General features: G+C 39.7%; 1 protein-coding gene across 1 annotated transcript; it reads left to right on the forward strand.

Moving 5' to 3' along the window:
- The first annotated feature begins 2,079 nt into the window (after positions 1 to 2,079).
- Positions 2,080 to 18,087, forward strand: lrig2 (leucine-rich repeats and immunoglobulin-like domains 2). Its single transcript, XM_083535186.1, has 18 exons — positions 2,080 to 2,731; positions 3,981 to 4,055; positions 4,853 to 4,987; positions 5,471 to 5,611; positions 5,811 to 5,954; positions 6,135 to 6,278; positions 6,932 to 7,075; positions 7,682 to 7,762; positions 8,310 to 8,381; positions 8,518 to 8,586; positions 9,126 to 9,289; positions 9,722 to 10,033; positions 10,690 to 10,971; positions 11,217 to 11,657; positions 13,392 to 13,544; positions 13,691 to 13,831; positions 14,019 to 14,252; positions 15,211 to 18,087. Exons 1-18 carry the CDS (start codon positions 2,547 to 2,549, stop codon positions 15,396 to 15,398), a joined length of 3,105 nt encoding a protein of 1,034 aa, XP_083391312.1. The 5' UTR covers positions 2,080 to 2,546; the 3' UTR covers positions 15,399 to 18,087.
- The last annotated feature ends 442 nt before the right edge of the window (positions 18,088 to 18,529 follow it).

Genomic DNA, 18,529 nt, shown 5'->3' on the forward strand with positions numbered 1-18,529 from the left:
GAAAAGGCATATGAGGAGCTGTATGAGAGGTTGGACACTAAGGAAGGAGAAAAGGATTTGTACCGATTGGCCAGGCAGAGGGACCGAGCTGGGAAGGATGTATTGCAAGTTAGAGCAATAAAGGATGGAGAGGGAAATGTGTTGACTAGTGAGGAGAGTGTGTTGAGAAGGTGGAGGGAGTATTTTGAGCAGCTGATGAATGAGGAAAATCAGAGAGAGAGAAGGTTGGATGATGTGGAGTTGGTGAAGCAGGAAGTGGATAGGATTAGTAAGGAGGAAGTGAGAGCAGCGATTGAGAGGATGAAGAATGGAAAGTCGGTTGGACCAGATGACATACCGGTAGAAGCGTGGAGATGTTTAGGAGAGATGGCAGTGGAGTTTTTGACCAGATTGTTTAACAGGATTTTGGAAGGTGAGAAGATGCCTGAGGAATGGAGAAGAAGTGTGCTGGTACCAATCTTTAAGCATAAAGGAGATGTGCAGTCTTGCAGTAACTACAGGGGAATTAAGTTTATCAGTCACACCATGAAGTTATGGGAAAGAGTAGTGGAAGCCAGGCTGAGAGAAGAGGTGACCATCTGTGAGCAACAGTATGGTTTCATGCCGAGGAAGAGCACCACAGATGCCTTATTTGCTTTGAGAATGTTGATGGAGAAGTATAGAGAAGGACAGAAGGAATTGCATTGTGTATTTGTGGATTTAGAGAAAGCGTATGACAGGGTGCCAAGAGAGAAGTTGTGGTATTGTATGAGGAAATCAGGTGTGTCAGAGAAGTATGTGAGGGTGGTGCAGGACATGTATGAGGACAGTGTGACGGCAGTGAAGTGTGCAGTAGGAACGACAGACTGGTTCAGGGTGAAGGTTGGACTGCATCAAGGATCGGCCCTGAGCCCTTTCCTGTTTGCAGTGGTGATGGACAGGTTGACGGACGAGTTCAGACAGGAGTCTCCCTGGACTATGATGTTTGCGGATGATGTTGTGATTTGTTGTGAGAGTAGGGAGCAGGTTGAGAAGAGCCTGGAGAGGTGGAGATATGCGCTGGAGAGAAGGGGAATGAAACTCAGTAGGAGTAAGACAGAATACATGTGTGTGAATGAGAGGGAGGGCAGTGGAGTTGTGCGGTTGCAGGGAGAAGAGCTGGAGAAGGTGGAGGAATACAGGTACCTGGGGTCAACAGTGCAAAGTAATGGAGAGTATGTAAGAGAAGTGAAGAAAAGAGTGCAGGCAGGGTGGAGTGGGTGGAGAAGAGTGACAGGAGTGATTTGTGATAGTAGGGTATCTGCAAAAATGAAAGGGAAAGTTTATAGGTCTGTGGTGAGACCTGGGATGTTGTATGGATTAGAGACAGTGGCATTGAGTAAAAGACAGGAAGTGGAGCTGGAGGTAGCAGAGCTGAAGATGTTGAGGTTTTCGTTGGGAGTGAGGAGGATGGATAAGATTAGAAATGAGTTTATTAGAGGGACATCGCATGTAGGATGTTTTGGTGACAAGGTGAGGGAGGCAAGATTGAGAAGGTTTGGACATGTGCAGAGGAGCAACATAAATTATATTGGTAGAAGAATGCTGAGGATGGAGCCACCAGGTAGGAGGAAAAGAGGAAGGCCAAGGAGGAGGTTCATGGATGTGGTGAGGGAAGACATGCAGGTAGTTGGTGTAAAAGAGGCAGATGTAGAGGACAGGGTGGTATGGAGACAGATGATCCGCTGTGGCAACCCCTAATGGAAGCAGCCGAAAGAAGAAAAAGAAGAATGTTATTTAGTCAAGTTAGTTGCAGAGGTTTGTGCTTCGATCCCCGGTCAGGGAACCATCCCCAGCCACTCTCAGTGCCGGTCCCAAGCCTGGGTAAATTGGGGAGGGTTGTGTTAGGAAGGGCATCCAGCGTAAAACATGTGCCAAATCAAACGTGCGGAGGATCCGCTGTGGCGACCCCTAACGGGAGAAGCCGAAAGAAAGTTTTAGTTGCAGAGGTTTGTGCTTATTGAATGTAGAGAAAAAATACATAAAAAAAAATACATAAAACAAAACACTAGAAATGTGACCACTGCCATCTGCAGATCAACAGGCGCATAGTTTGATGCTGCAATGCGCATGCGCGAATGAGGGGGCGCTGTAGTGCACAGGAGATCGCATGTTGTCTTGGGAAAACGCTTTTGTTTTCCTTTGCGGAAAAGTGGTGGGAGAGCGTTTCAAAACAAAGGACTGTTTTTGCTGCTTCCAGACAAGTGTATATATATAACGAATTGATTTACGCTGCTTAACAGCGACTTTGGCACTTTGTGAGCTGATTGTCTTCTGGCTGAGGAAACACTTCTCGGAGCTGCAGCAGACTGGAAGGCGGAAGGGGAAGGAAATTCCGTAGGAAAGGACGGAAAAGAAGCCCAGCCATGGATCAGAGATGCTCAGCTTTCATTTCGGAGCGGATTTGTTGCTGCTGTCGATTGGCATGGAACTCACTCGCTAATTCTGAGGCATTATAAAACTTATTTATATCCGTCTTCACTTATTAATGCCGTAAATACGAACTGTTAGTAAGTGAGAGAGTCAAAATGGCGGCGGCCTGGCCCATCCCCCAGGCCCTGTTCATGATCATACTGAGTGCTGCTGTCGGCCTGGACCCGTGTCCTTCAGCCTGTGTCTGTTCCGAAACTTCAGACGGTACTAAACTCTTGGACTGCAGTCGGACAACATTGGCTGAGCCTCCTGTGGGAATTCCAGCATGGGTCACTCATGTGTAAGTCGCAGGCCGAAGCGAACGCGGTGGATGTTTACATGAAGCCTGGCCTGCTGTGGAGTCTCCCGTAGCTAACGATAAACTACACAACAACCTTAGTTATACTCACTCAGTGTCCTGGGGATAAAATGTATATCTGTGCAAGTCATTGATATTGTAGTGAGCAATTAAACGTGTCCCGTGTAACGTGGGTTTATAAATAGTTTCTGGTTCTGATTCCACTCTAAGGTTAGAACGATAAACAAGTCTGTCGGGATACCGCGATACAAAACCCCGCAATATTTTTTTTACTGCCGATATAACCCAAACAACCATTTTATAGAACAGATTGTGTTCCTAATTTGGTGAGCATAAAGACTCATTAAGATATAAAAAATACATTTCACACATCCCTAGCTTCAGTAACATTTATCTTCTTTCAGTCCTTATAATTGCGTTACTGTAATTGCCAATTTATACCATATTACTGTTTTATGCTTGACTCTACGATATGCAGTAATTTCAGGTCCTGTCAGGTGTTGTGCACGTTAGAGCATATTATTTGGCCAAGTTAACTGAAATATCAGAAAAACTTGCCTGCTGTCCAATACGCCACTCAGAAATGAGAAAACTATAATTTTAGGAAACTTATATTACTAACTAATATTTTTGGGAACTACTTTTCTTTAGAGATAGCAGAAAGGTGTGAACTTTCTAATTTGTTTATTGTTGGTGTCAAAACAAAACAATGGAACAACCAAACATAAATATTCTTGCTCTCATTTCTCCTCTCTTTCTCTCTATTTGCTGCATATCAACAGCTCAAGCCTTTTCCTACAAGTTTAAAAATGACTTTTGTAACTAAAAACTTGAAACGAGATGCATAAGAAATTAGTCCTACACAAAAGTGTTTCAAGGACAAAAACCCGATCAGTGTTTTAAAAATAAATCAGCATCTTAAGATGTTTTTTACTGGTATTGGTGTAATAATGAACTCTGGTTTCTTCAATTATTAGAAATATAAAAAAATAATTGAACACTGTTGATAATTATTCTTCATGTAAAATGGATTTTGGTGCTAAATTATGCTAGATGTTATTTAAAGCATGGATATATGTGGTGAACAAAGACTTCCTTTCAAAGTTGTTCTATCCAAAGTATAACATTATACCGTGTTAAAAAAAAAAAAATTATTAGCATACTGTGTTACATTACCGATCCATCTTTATTTTCCGTCTGTTAATAAACCTAACCTGTTCTTTCTGTTTAGGTCTTTGAATCATAATGAGCTCTCAAGTGTGCCTTTCCTTGGAGATGCTTCCTCAAACATCACTGTGCTGTCTCTGTAAGTATTAACAACTGGTTTCTCACGTCTCAGAAAAAGCATTCACTATCTGGACAAAAGATTGTGGATACCTGACCGTGTGATTTTCAAACATCCACATTTAGTTTATATTTCCTGTTATAATATCTTCCACTCTTCTGGGAAGATGTGCCACTAGATTTTAGATCTTTGCTCATTCTGATGCAAGGACATTAGTAAAGTCAGGTGCCGATGTAGGGTGAGGCGAGGAGGCCTGGTGTGCAATCACCATTTTTTTCACCAATTTTACCCCAAAAGTTTTCAGTAGATTGAAATGAGGTCAGAGTTCTATAACCAACCACTTAAAATCTTCCACTATAACCCATGTAACCCATATATTCATGCGGCTGGCTTTGTGAACACGGGCATTATTATGCTGGAACAAGTTTAGCCTTTTTCTCATTGAATTAAAGGGAGAATTTATTGCAAATTCATTTGATGACCTGTACAAACATGTGCCTCCAACTGTCCCAGTGCTTTTGTCCATATAGTGCAGCTCTCACCCTCCCTGGTTGGTAGCTGTCATACAGGGCGAATGCTTGCTAGAGGGTGTATTTGGCAAATGGTTAAATTGGTCGTTAAAATGGAAAATAGCCAGTTATCCATGGCACAGAGCCATTTTACTGAATGAAACACTTGTTTTTGTGTATAGAACGAACTAATCTGTTCGGATAGCTTTGTTAATTAAAACAAATGCAATGCTTAAATGATCATGGAGCTGGGTGAAATGACCTAGAATTATGTACAGTAATGTTTCTCTTTCTTGTTTGTGTGTTCAGGGTTTATAACCGAATCTCTGAAGTGGTCGCTGAACAGCTTCTGTCCTATTCAGCCCTGGAAAGTCTGGACCTGAGCTCAAACTTCATCTCTGAACTAAAAGCTGGATCGTTTCCTCCTATGCAGCTAAAATACCTGTACATCCTTTTTGTTTCATATAATACCAGAGTCTGCAGTAGAATAGCTTTTAGTAGCTTTTTCAAAATAAAGGGTTCATAATATCTGTAATCTGCCATTATTATAAAAATCCCTCTGGCATTTTGGCTTCAGGCTTCACCAAAATTGCCTTCAATAACACTCAAGCCATGCAATAGTGCGTAGTGATTATAATCTAGCGTATTGCATAAGCGGTTTGTTTTCTCTGTCCATAAAAAAAACCCCAAGACATTAATCCAATATTATAATTGTAAAAAATTAGCCTGAAATGTTTTTTTTTTCTCTCTCAAATGAGTGTGTTTCACGAATTATGTTGTGAAAGAAGGGAAAAACTGGTTTGAGTGGGATTTTTAAATTGTATTTATTTATTTTATGTTAGTATTTCATTAACCAATATTTCATTAATGATGCATAACAATAAAGAGTCCATATTATCAAATGATTTGTTTTGTCTTCGAATTCAGGAATCTGAGCAACAACAAAATCAGCTCTCTAGAGCCAGATTGCTTTAACAACATCAGCTCTTTGCTCGTGCTGAAGATAAACAGGAACCGCCTTTCACTACTGCCGGCTAAAGTCTTCACGCTGTCCCAACTGCAAATTCTGTAAGTACAATTGTTTTTCATTCTACTGTTATAGCAGCGAATAACAAACAGTGGCTGTCGGTGTGAAATAGTTGCCTTTACGCTGCAGTTCAAAACTCATTACATCATATAAAAGTTTAGTGAGATACTTGGCATACTTATTAGTACTGCTGGGATAAATCCACACTGACTGGAAAGAAATGTGTCTCGTTTGTATTAGGGAGTTAAAACGCAATAAGATCAGAGTGGTAGACAGTTTGGTCTTTAAAGAACTGAAGACACTGAAGTCTCTGAAGATGCAGAGGAATGGCGTCACGAAGCTGATGGATGGAGCTCTTTTTGGACTTGCTGATATGGAGGAATTGTGAGTGGATTCTAGTGGATATTTTCTGATGTCCGTTCCAGTTCTAAAAACAGTTTGCCGATTTCACTGTTCTAACTCATTTACTAACCCGTGGTAATGAATTAAAGAGTGGTTATTGTGGGATGGTGGAATGTTAACTCTTGGCGATACTAATTAGTGTTTTGGTTTTTGGCTGTACAGAGAGCTGGAACACAATAACCTGACCGAGTTAAACAAGGGCTGGCTCTATGGCTTACACATGCTCCGTGTACTCCGACTCGGCCACAACAACATCGGCCTTGTCCGAGCCGATGCCTGGGAGTTCTGTCGTCGCCTGGAAGAACTGTGAGTCACGTACATTCGTTATGCTTTTGGGTTTCTCAGGTGTATTCTCAGTGAGTTTAGTTTAGCCGGTGAACTCGCTCAGCAGCTTCCGCGGTTCAGATTTTAATAGGGGAAGTTGAAGCGGACACAGTGCAGGGGCTGAGAGCTGCTCATATTAGAAAGCTTTTTATTCCAGTTGAAGATAATATAACTTGTATTTTAACCTATTAACATTATCATTAATTTTTAAAGCTTTTTCTTCTTCACGGAGAAGTACAACTTACTTCAAAACCTATTTGCAGTAAGGCAGAAGTTGGGGGTTTTATTATGCATTCAAAATAAGCAAATATTCAATGTATAATTAAAGTGAGTATAATTATGGTGTAAAAAGTAAAACATGAGGCAGACAATTTGCCCAGTTACAAAAGTACTTAATTGACAAATGCCTTAGTTTCTATATAATCATTAATCTCTTTTTCAAAATGTAAAAACAGCTGCCTCTAAACATCCATTCTGATGCATTTTTGAGAAAACAGGTGTCCTGTTATTTTCTTAGTACCAGCAAATAATTTGCAGTTATAGTTTACATATTTATATATTTATTTATTTAGATTAATCAAGTTTTTCTTTAATCATTGTGTGTGTGTGTGTGTGTGTGTGTGTGTGTTTATCAGAGATTTGTCCTATAATCACTTGAGTCGTCTCGAGGACTGGGCTTTCTCTAGCCTCGGGTTGCTGCAGACTCTAAACCTGGGCGAGAATCGCATCACGCACCTGGGAGAGGGGGTTTTTGACAGCCTAGCAAATGTCCGCACATTGTGAGAAAACACATCACGCACACACATTAAAGCTTTGCCTGGTCATATAACCACACCTGGATTTATGTTTTGTTTGTTACTGTTCAGGGTCAGATTGCTACAGCATTATTACCCTTGGATCCATTTTATTCTATACTGGGGAACTATGTTAGCATAATCATCCCATTTATTTCCTGCCTTGTACTTTTAGGACCTAGAGAGATTAACGCTTACATATGTATGGGGTACCTAGTCTCAGTGGCAGAGAGATGGGTGCATGTTTTGTGAAATTTTTATTTATTTATTTTTTTCTTCTTAAGGTTTTCCAACTAAGTGGAAGCCACATTTGATGGTCTATTAAAAGATCAACAGGTGGAATCAGGTGTGGCTCATGCTTGATTGGAATGAAAACCTGCCCCCTCACTGACCTATTATTGTTAGGCTTGTATACTTGTGGTGTATGCCATCATCACACACGTTTGTTACTTTCTAGATGCAAAGCAGTTGACAGAAATTCTTTTTTTTTTTTTTTTTTAAAGCTCAAACTCACTTAAATGTGAAGTGAATTTTGAAGTGTGTGTTGAAGATTTACTAATCACTGTCATTTTTTTATTATTTTTCCCCCAGAGATCTCCGTAGCAACGACATATCTCTTGTTATTGAGGACACGGTCAGTTTGTTTGCTGGCATGAAAAAGCTCAACACATTGTAAGTGGTATTTTTCAGTTCTTTTGTTGTGGTATTTCATATATGTAGTTCAGCTGCTCGGAATGGTGTATTAAGAAGGGTTTATATTATGTGTTGAAGGTCGATGCAGTGCAGCAAGTAGGCGCTTAGTCTATTTAGAATTTTTTGAAACGCGACCCGTCTTTGACCTCTTGTTTTTGGGGAGGGAAAATTAACTGTCTGATTGAATTTAAACCTGATTGCATTTAGATTGTTGGAAATAAGCAGTATCGATTAACTTAATTTCTCCAGTCATTCAGGATTAATGCTGTGTTTATACTTAACTCTGGAATAGAGAGTCTGAGAGGTAAATTGGGGGAAAACACACTTAAGAAAATGTGCTTTTACTTCAGCTCTTTCCTCAAACATGGCATAAAATCTCAACTTTAATTTTCTATCCTATATTGAGTATGTTAACATTATGTGCAAGTTTGAAGGCAGACACACAACTGCCTGCCCACAACGCACTCACATGTTCGCACTTTTACAGATGCAATAGCATAAACCAGTGTCTGTGTGTGTTTCTCAGGGTGCTTCAGATGAACAACATCAGAACCATTACAGAGAAGGCCTTCGAGGGCCTGAAAGAACTAGAGCATCTGTATGTTTCTTTTCATGTTCTTTACAATTTACTGAATGTTAATACTTCGTTCGGAGTATAATATGGGATATTATTAAAAACAAAACGTGAGAATCAATTCTCAACAAATGATATTATGAACATTGTGTCTCCACAGAGATTTAAGTAAGAACCGGATCATCTCTCTTCATCCTAAATCATTCTCTCACTTGAAACTCAAATCCTTGTAAGTGTGCACATATTCTTCATTTGATCTTAAGTTTTGTACATGGTGGATTTATTGCACTATACTTTACCTTGTGGGGTTATTCATTAGGTTGTAATATTGATTGTAATATGCATAGAATGCGTTTTCCGCATTTTAAATAGATTTGTATTATATTAATTGTATTATTTACAGTAATATTAAAATGACTAATCTTTGTAACATAATTAATTGCATTGTCTATTGGATGGTCCAAGTCAGTGCTAGATAGGGTGCAAAGGGTCATTTGCTGAAGAAAAAAAAAACTATCTGAGGCTATGAGGTATTTATGTAATACTGAGTTGGGTCGCAAGATCCAATATGCTGTTGGCATGGACTGCATGACATTGCAATCCCGAGACCCAAACAGCTTGGTTATTCCGTCCTGTTTTTTGGGGTTTTTTTTGTTGTTGTTTTTCCATCCATCCATGAAAGCACAAAAAGGAATAGCATTGATGCAAAAGAAACACTGTAAGAAACACCAACCTTAATACAAAGTATACTGTGTTTTATTCCCTTAGTGATTTGAACACCAGCAGTCTCCTCTGTGACTGCAGTCTGAGGTGGTTTAGCCAGTGGCTCACCCACAGCCTTTTCCAGCAGTCATGCACCGCTGTATGTGCATATCCCACTTCACTGTCAGGCAGGAGTGTCTTTAGTGTATCCCTGGATGAATTTGTGTGCGGTGAGTGAGATCATGTACATCACTGTGAAGAACCATCAACATAAAATTCCTTATTTACTAAGATTCAACAGCTGACAATGCTGATGAATGCCAAGTTCATGGTCCTTGTTTTATTTTACACTTTTTTTTTTTGTTACCACATTTCAGTAGAGCCGTGGATGTCTGTTTAAGTCTGTAAAGCCTTTCTGCTCTAAACGCTACTAGTGAGAGCTTTCAGGGTTTTTTTTTTTCCTCCTCCATCAGGTAATCAGGAGTGGAAAAATTCAGATCTGAGCTGCATAGGTTTAAGTGGGGGAAACCTTACTGATATTTGTCATTGAGACTAGACCTTTAATTTAGAAAGACCCTGGAAATTACATTAACTACAAATGACTAAAATGAAAATTTTTCACTTCTAAAAAAAAAAATAAACGTTCCTTTTCTCTTTCTCAGATGGCTTTCCTCGACCACAGATTAGTGGGAATCCCAGGACCGTGGTGGCCCTACGCATCACCAATGTCACTCTGAACTGTTCTGCCTTCAGCACTAGCGATTCCTCCTTGAACACCACCTGGAGGAAAGACAAGGAGGTGCTGTCTGATGTGCTGGTGCAAAATTATGCTCGCTACCAAGACCAGCAGCTCATCTATACCAGCATGCTCCATCTGCTAAATGTTAACTTCACTGATGAAGGCCGCTACCAGTGTGTAATCTCCAACAACTTCAGTGCCAACTACTCCACTGAGGCCAAAGTGACTGTTAATGGTATGTTCACTCATGAGCTGTCATGTGGGACTGCAGTGTTGGTTTTAAGATTAAGGGTTGTGTTTAATTTTAGATTTGGGAAAGTTCTTTAGTCACAAATGACATGCAGTGCTGTTTACACATCAAAGCGCTCTAGGCTTTCTATGAATAGACTTTATAAGGCTTTATTTTCTCACTGTGTCAATCAGAACTGAATATTGGGCTGCATTCCCTCTAGGCTTTGGTATTGCTGTGCTCCTCACAGACAATTTTGCTTTTGCTGGTTGTGAAATAAGTTTTCTTTCTGCCTGTGCTCTTTAGATCTTTTATCTCTCTTTGGTTGTTTTCTGGACTCCTAATTTAATTTCCAATTTCAGTAGAGCAAAGATTATGTAGCCCTCTGGGAAGCTAGCCTGGGTGATGTGATTATTCTGTCATTCCATAATTCAGAGGTATGTGCTCCAGCAGCACCCAGAAACAAAAAGAAATTCAGACCTAAATAATATTATAGAACTGCAAATGAGGGGTATAAACCAGATGCATATGTATAGGGGTTAATAGGAATTTGTGGGGGGTTGTTTGTGCTTTTTATTATGTGCATGGGGTTGTGTGTCTGATTGTCCTTGGAATTATTGCATATAACGGAATCCTTAACTTTAAGTTTGCACTGTTACCAGAGTTGCCCTCCTTCCTGAAGACCCCCATGGACCTGACAATCCGGACTGGCACTGTGGCACGGTTGGAGTGTGCTGCAGAGGGACACCCTCCCCCCCAGATTGCTTGGCAGAAGGATGGCGGTATCAACTTCCCCGCTGCTCGCGAGAGAAGGATGCATGTCATGCCTGAAGACGACACATTTTTCATCGCCAACGTGAAGGCAGAGGATATGGGCGTATACAGTTGCACTGCCAAAAATGAGGCAGGCAGTCTATCAGCTAATGCCACACTCACTGTGCTGGGTACGCTCTGCTTTTTTGACCCACATGATTAATGACATTACATCATACCGATCTGGGGTGCTTTTTCTCTAACGAATTAAAATGCATTGTGGTGTTTAATAATTCTCTTTCTTTCTTTCTTTCTTTCTTTCTTTCTTTCTTTCTTTCTTTCTTTCTTTCTTTCTTTCTTTCTTTCTTTCTTTCTTTCTTTCTTTCTTTCTTTCTTTCTTTCTTTCTTTCTTTCTTTCTTTTTCTCCACCACACAGAGACACCGTCTTTCCAGCGCCCTCTTGAAGATCGCACAGTAGCCCGTGGTGAGACGGCTGTTCTTCAGTGTATAGCCCGTGGTAGCCCCACCCCACGCTTGAATTGGACAAAAGACGACGGCCCGTTGCTGCTGACCGAGCGCCACTTTTTTGCCGCAACCAATCAGCTGCTTATTATTGTGGACGCCAGGTCTGCCGATGCAGGGAAATACACGTGCGTTATGTCCAACACGCTGGGCACAGAGCGAGGACACATCTACCTCAGCGTCTCCTCCTCTCCCAACTGCGAGACTCCTGGTGGCTACGATCCAGATGGCTGGACCACAGTGGGCATTGTGGTGATGGTGGTTGTGTGTTGTGTGGTGGGAACTTCTCTGGTTTGGGTGATCGTCATCTATCACATGAGACGCAAGAGCGAAGATTACAGCATCACTAACACAGGTAGGTGGCTAGCGGAGATCTGATTGGTGTGGTCAGCTGGCCTTTTTTTTTTTACATACTGTTACTGAGTTTTTTTGAAACTTTGTTGCCACTGGAGATTTAAAAGCAATTTAGTAATGTCGTTTCAGCCTCCATTGCAACAGCGCATTTAAAGATAAAGCCTTACTTGCGCTGCAGCATTTTCATAATGCCAATCTGACATTAATCTTGGATGAATATCTTAAAAAAGAGGACAAAAATAAGGGTGATCTTTTTCAAGTATTTTATTCTTTATGCAGTACAATCTGAAGCAACTCTATTTAAATGGTTAATGTTCTGTACCCTTTAGAAAAGTTAATTTTCTAATTTGCCCCGATTAAAATGGATCAAAACTGTGGCAGCCGTAATTGAAACTATGCATAAAGCTCTAAACGTGGAACGTAAAAGGATAAAGCCATGAAGCCTGAGGGATGGAGCAGCTGGTCTGTGTTATTTCAGAGTAGTAATAATTTTGGATCGGGTTTTTAGCTCGAAATGAGAAGATTAACTCAGACGAAAGGCTAACCGTCAAAGATTTAAAAAGTTATTAAAAACCCAAAAGTGATTACAGAAAATGTCTGCATGTAATAATCTCAAAAGTTCATTTAGCAGAAAAGTTCAAATCAACTTAAATACTTTAATTGATCTTTTTTTTCTTCTTCTTGCAAACAACTGAATCCTACCAGTATCATCCTGTGCTATAGTAAAGGAACCAGTTGTAAAGTGAATTCCATGTTCCTCTGGGTGACACTGGATAATGAAAAATTATATTAATAAATAATTAACAAATAATTGAATCGTTAATAAAAAAAAAATATGAATATATTTTATTATATAAGGTTGCAATGGCTCTAAGAAGCTGCAAGTCTGTGTTATTCCCTATTCCTTTATATAAGAGTCCTAATTTTTTAATAATACAGAAAGCTGAGTCTGGGGCAGAAGCAGTCGTTACAGTATCCTCGTGAGATTAATTCATAAGAGATTCGGTAGCGATCAGATCATTTCAGACTATGTTTTATACGTTTGTATCTTTCTAGCTCGTCATAACAAATGGGTCTTGTGTATAAACAGAACCAAGCCAGGTGTAATTAAGGCATAAATGTTTTGTGCATTATCAAAATCAATGTTAGTCTGCTGATGGTCATTGTTTATTCTACTGCAACAACTCAATTTGAGAGGCAGAATGCAAATTATTTCTAAATTGTGCCCTGGTGGACTGTAAATACTAATTAATGCGAACATCAAGTAGAAAGTAGAGTGAGGAGCAAAAGTGTCTCAAATTTGGTAATTTCATATCCAGTTAGAGTAGTGCCTAGTGGATGTAAAAAAAAAAAAAAAAAAAAAAAAAAGAGAGAGAGAAAAGTGACACATTTTTTGGGTCAGTTAAAACAAGTGCTTTTGCGTTAGTATCCAAAAGGCTTTCCTTATTTCAAGCCACATACTCATTTAGAGTATTCTTTTGTTCTTTTTGTTTAGCAAAGTAAATAAAATCCCAGTCTAATTAGTTTCTTTTAGGTGTGTTAGATCTTATATTTAGAAGTCTCATTTTCAGATATCATACAGACACAAAGTCAGAAAAAACTCCACAGTAATCACTAGCCTGTTTTTCTCAGGCCTGTGTCTGTTGGTTGATTGATCTTTTGCTTTTGAGCAGCATCTCAAATGTTTCTCTTAATGTGCGCAGACAAATATACCGTGTAATCTTGTGTGTTTCAGATGAGATGAACCTGCCAGCAGACATCCCTAGTTACCTGTCATCCCAGGGCACGCTGTCTGAGCCTCAGGAAGGCTACAGCAACTCTGAGGCAGGCAGTCATCAGCAGCTCATGCCCTCCCTGACCAATGGCTATGTTCATAAAGGAACGGATGGTGAGGAGAAAATTACATAAATTGATTTCTTGGGTACAGATTCCTGAATGGGACATTTCTCATTTAAGCATCACAGCTCCATTTAAATAGTTTTTAACGTTACGGTAAAATGAATATACATTAATGTAATGTAGTTTTTGTCATAGGTGTGTGTTATGGCGAGGTGGGAGGAGAGATGGACCCAGAGACCAGTGGGATGCTGGGTAATCGTGTTGGGTCCCTGTTTGCTGGGCGCAGCAGCTTCCATCCGGGCGAGCCAAGGGACAGTCTGGCGCATATGTCCAATGGTCTGTGTTCATGTTGGTTTATACTGTCTAATAACATATTTACTGATCTGCTTGACTTCTGCCTCAATCTAGCAGTATTGTTCGAAGAAAATATAGATTTGTTAGATGTTTTAGACATTTCTTATGTTTGAGAGAAAAAAAACGGGAACAGATGTTAACACACTGTTGGCTTGTCCTGATCTGTCAGGTGGCAGCGCTCCTTTGGTGATTTGCTCAGACTGTTATGACAACGCCAACATCTACTCTCGCACCCGGGACTACTGCCACTACTCCTACCTGAGTGAAGATGATGCGCTGGATGCCCAGCTGCCCAGAGACACAAGCAGAGAGGGGCAGCATGAGGATGCAGCTCTGCACGACCTGATCACTCGGGAACCTCAGGAGCCCAAGCACCATGCTTTACTTCACTACAGTAGCAAAGGTCAGAGAACTCACTTATAGGGGTGAGGAGCATGTATTCGTATAGTGACCAGGGTTTTAAAATGTTTTATCTTTTTATTTTATTTTGTTTTTATCGATCATGAAAAACATTAAGCCTAATTTATTTTATTTTGATGGTTCTTCTATTATTATTATTTTAATAGTATTTATATTTTTAAAGGCAATAAATTCATATTTGAATATTTGGTATGACATTGAATTTCCTCTATTTTCTCTGCCATTGTTTAGTCAAACTGCATGTCATCAAAGCAATTATATTTCATTGAAATAACTTTTTAATTAAAACAAGGAATTAAAAAAAAGAAAAAAGGTCCTAAATGGTAATGCTATACCAAATGCCAACATGCAATTTTTGAAGGATTGGGTAGAAATGGTGGTAGAACCCGTAGTGCGTTATGTAGAATCTACAGTGCCATTATTGTATACCCTAAAGAGAATTATACTTAATTAGGAAATCGCTCTGGAGATTGTTCCATTGTTAAATCAAGTGCATGCAATACATTTGCTTCTCTGTGGCTTGTAGCCAAGGGAGCAAAATTGGGTGCGTCATTTGGGTAGGAGGGATGGCATGCTCTTGTCAATCACAGCAACGTTAGTCAATCATTGGGGTCTGAAGGCTAATATATATGGAAGAAGACAGATTTGTATGTTTTAGTCAGTGTTTTACACTAGCCTGTGACAGCTTGAACAGCAGTTGGAAGAGATGCTATTGACAGGCTTCATCTGTTTTGGAAGAAGCATGTGTCAGCTTTTACTCTCACTGGTTTGTTAGCTGTCATGTAATGGAGAAGTGCTGGAGGGTGGTTGGGAGTTGGCAGGTGACCATTCTGTGGAGGAAACAGTGCATTGTATCTGTACTTTTTTTATCCACATTGTGAAATAATGTGTTGTTCATGCTTTCTCATAGCCCGATTTTTTGTTTTGTTTTGTTTTTGCAGATGTTCCAAGCAGATCGTTTTGGAATGGAGTAGACCCTCATTCCTCCGAGTTGCCGCCAGGCGCAGTGACTGTACACAATCCAACTACAGGTCCCTCGTATATGAATGACCAGGAGAGAAGAACAGGAGGGCTAGAGGAAGCCCTGTACAGGACTAACCCTCAGGATCACAACCCTCCAAACACATAGAGCCCAGCCAGTACCCGGCGTTTTCACCCTGCTCAGCGTGCCCTACAATCCCACTACCTCTTCCAACAAAACTCGCATTCTGTCAAAAAAAAAAAAAAAAAAAAAACACACAAAAAAAAAAAGAAGGAAATCCAAACTCCACCTTTTTCTTTGTTTACATTCTGTAGCGTCCCCTCATTGGATCCTGCTGGAATGTATGTGTGTTTCTTGTGAACAGCCCTTTCTACGATCGCGCAATGATTTATTTTTCCCCACTGGTTCTGTGCAAACTAATCCTCTGGTGTAAGTTAAGACTCTGAATGTAATCTTTCTTTTAAAGAGTCTTGCTCATGCCACCTTTTGTCGTTTCCCCCAAACCTACAGCAGGGGACAAGAACTCCCATGTGTATGCCAAAGCATTGAGCCAGCCCTCTTCTATGCTGCCCTGGCTTTAAAAAGTGGTGACCCATGTCCTTGTAGGACCCGTTGTACAAATCAATCCCTGTATTGTTGAATATATGTAGGAGGACATGGCTCAGGCAGTCGAATGCTGTCATGGAGACAAATATCCACTTTGCATAACTCTTTCCAGTTCGTCACATTGAGCAGGTGATGGTGGCATAGTGGCCTTTTTTTTTTTTTTTTTTTCCTTTATTGGAAAGGAATGTGGTTCCCCTGCTTCCTATCCAATATTACAAAATGAAGTTACTCTTTGTCAGACAATATTTTAATAATTTATCTTTTAAGTGCTTTTCACGAAGCTTGTATCCCATTCCCTCTTTGTTTAAAAAAAAAAAAGGCACTATATCTGACAGATGTAGTAAAACATTGCAACATAGACAATCCAGCTACAGCAATCTTACAGGGTCCTCTATAAGCATATAGTACATGGCCACATTATTTTTTTAAATACAAATACACTGCATTCCTGTTTTTTTTTTTTTTCTTCTTTTCTTTTCTTTTCCTCTTCCTATTAGTATGCAGTCCTTTAGCTGTTGCTATGGCTTTCCCCTGAAGCTATTTCTCTTCACTATGTAGAATCTGAAAGATTCTACAAATAAGAGCCACTGTACTGTTTAATATATGTATGAGTACTGTATACACAGTACAAACAATTTAGGCCTTTCTCCCATGCATTTTACCCTTTTTAGGGCACTATATTGGTTTGAAGGCACGGTTTAGTGCTTCGTCTAATTCTGAATTTCATTCGTTCAGTCGGCTTTGGGCTGATTGCCAGATTGCACCTATCTGTAGCACAGACTTTATAATTTTTTTTTTTTTTTTTTATTAACAGTGATACTGTTTAAAATGTACACTCTGGAGCACCATTAACTCATGAGTTAGGGACAGAATCAGGTACGTCCAGTGACATATCAGTATTAATCATTCTCACCATGGTGACCACAGAAGTTCAGTGACTCTTGATTTGCATGAAAAAAAAAAAACACTGCTGATATGATACTTTTGCTTACGGACCTCATTCAGTTATTGATATTTTGTCTGGACTGTAATTCCCCACATTCCTGAATTATGTATATTTCAATTTTTTTGGTGTCACAAGTCTACTATAAATGAACAGTGTTGTATGTAGTGGCAGAACGTTTTTCTTTATTCTGCTTACATAGATGTTCCACCATGAACCTGAAATAAGCTTTCTGTGTGGATCCAGTCCGAACGGTTTCCTCTCCTCAATAGATTTCATCCTGGTCATTTTAGCACTTTCTGTTTATAGTACGATGACTGATGTTTCTTTCAGTGCGCGTCGCATTCTTCGTTTTTTGCTTGCGATTGTCCAATTTCGTCCACACTTGGTACAATCCTATAAATGCTGCACATCCCATAGGAGGATAATTTGTTCCAAAGAGTGTGTGTGTGTGAGAGAGAGAAAGACTGAGAAGAAACTGTAACATATAATTGTAAAATGTGTGTTGTGAAATGTGCTGCAGCATTATGTCACTACAACCAGATACACTATGAATCAGTTCTGTGTTATGTTCTATTTATTTAAAGTGAATATGCTGTTGCTCAGTTGTTTGCTGATAAATGTCTGCTGGTGCCACATTGTCATATCGTTTGAAGCCATTTTCATGTTCGAATATAATCTCAATTTATTGATCATATGTTGATGTATTGCATCTAGATTTTTTTTTTCCATTTTATTTTCTGATTTTGCACATGATCTTTCATTCCATGTCACTACCCAAAACCAATGTTGTTTGCTAGTTTTGTGAACAGTAGCAGCGGGTGCGTGCTGCCAGAGATGAATGGTTTGGTGAAGTTTTCCAGGTATTAAAAGCTGTTAAGATTAGGGTTAATAGCGGTAGAGCAAAGCACTGCAATTACTTGTGCACTTTTGCTGTCAGAAATTAAAGGCAAAGTAAATTCACCGTTCTATACAGGTGTCTAATGGTACCGTTATAATGGATTTCACGGAGTAATTGCAAAACTTCTCTTCATAGGAATTGTCAGGGTTTAAGTTGAAGGGCACAAATGTAAGCAACATTTTCATTCACAGTATGTCTTTCTGAATTTAAACCAAAGTTCAGCATTAATGCTTCAACACTATTCCAGTGCTGCTTCAATGTTTTTTTTTTCTTTCTTTTCGTATTTTCTTTTTCCAGATGTTATACCTGTACATTCTGTAAAGCATGGAGAAAGAAATTTCTGTTTTAATGTTGCATATTAAACAATAAAATGCAAATTGAGTTTATCCACTGTGCAGAGTCACGTTTAGGCCGGTTCTACTGCCGAGCGCTAATAACAATTTGGCACAACTGTTAGCTTGGTAGCACTTTTGGAATAGCATGATTGAATCGGGTCAAAACAGTGTAACGAAAAGTAAAGTTTTGGCTGGCTTAAAAAAAAAAAAAAAGTTTAGACATGTTTACATCCCACTAAACACTTCACCTGACAGATTTCATTCCCAGCCTTATGGGTGAAGTGCTGCGCAGAATTTTCTGGTGATGGGATCAAAGCTTCTAACTCAGTCTGCCGCCAAACCGTGCTGCTCTGTCATCAATAATGCACGCGCAAACTGAGTTTGCTGTGGGTTTTAGTACCTTCCATCAACCAGCAACATACTGCACCCTTCATATATAACCATGGGGGATATTTATGCAAACTACCAGTGCACTACATGAAACTTCAAGTGA

This window comes from Silurus aristotelis (assembly GCF_946808225.1).
Source record: "Silurus aristotelis genome assembly, chromosome: 2".
In the NCBI taxonomy this organism is placed as follows: domain Eukaryota; kingdom Metazoa; phylum Chordata; class Actinopteri; order Siluriformes; family Siluridae; genus Silurus; species Silurus aristotelis.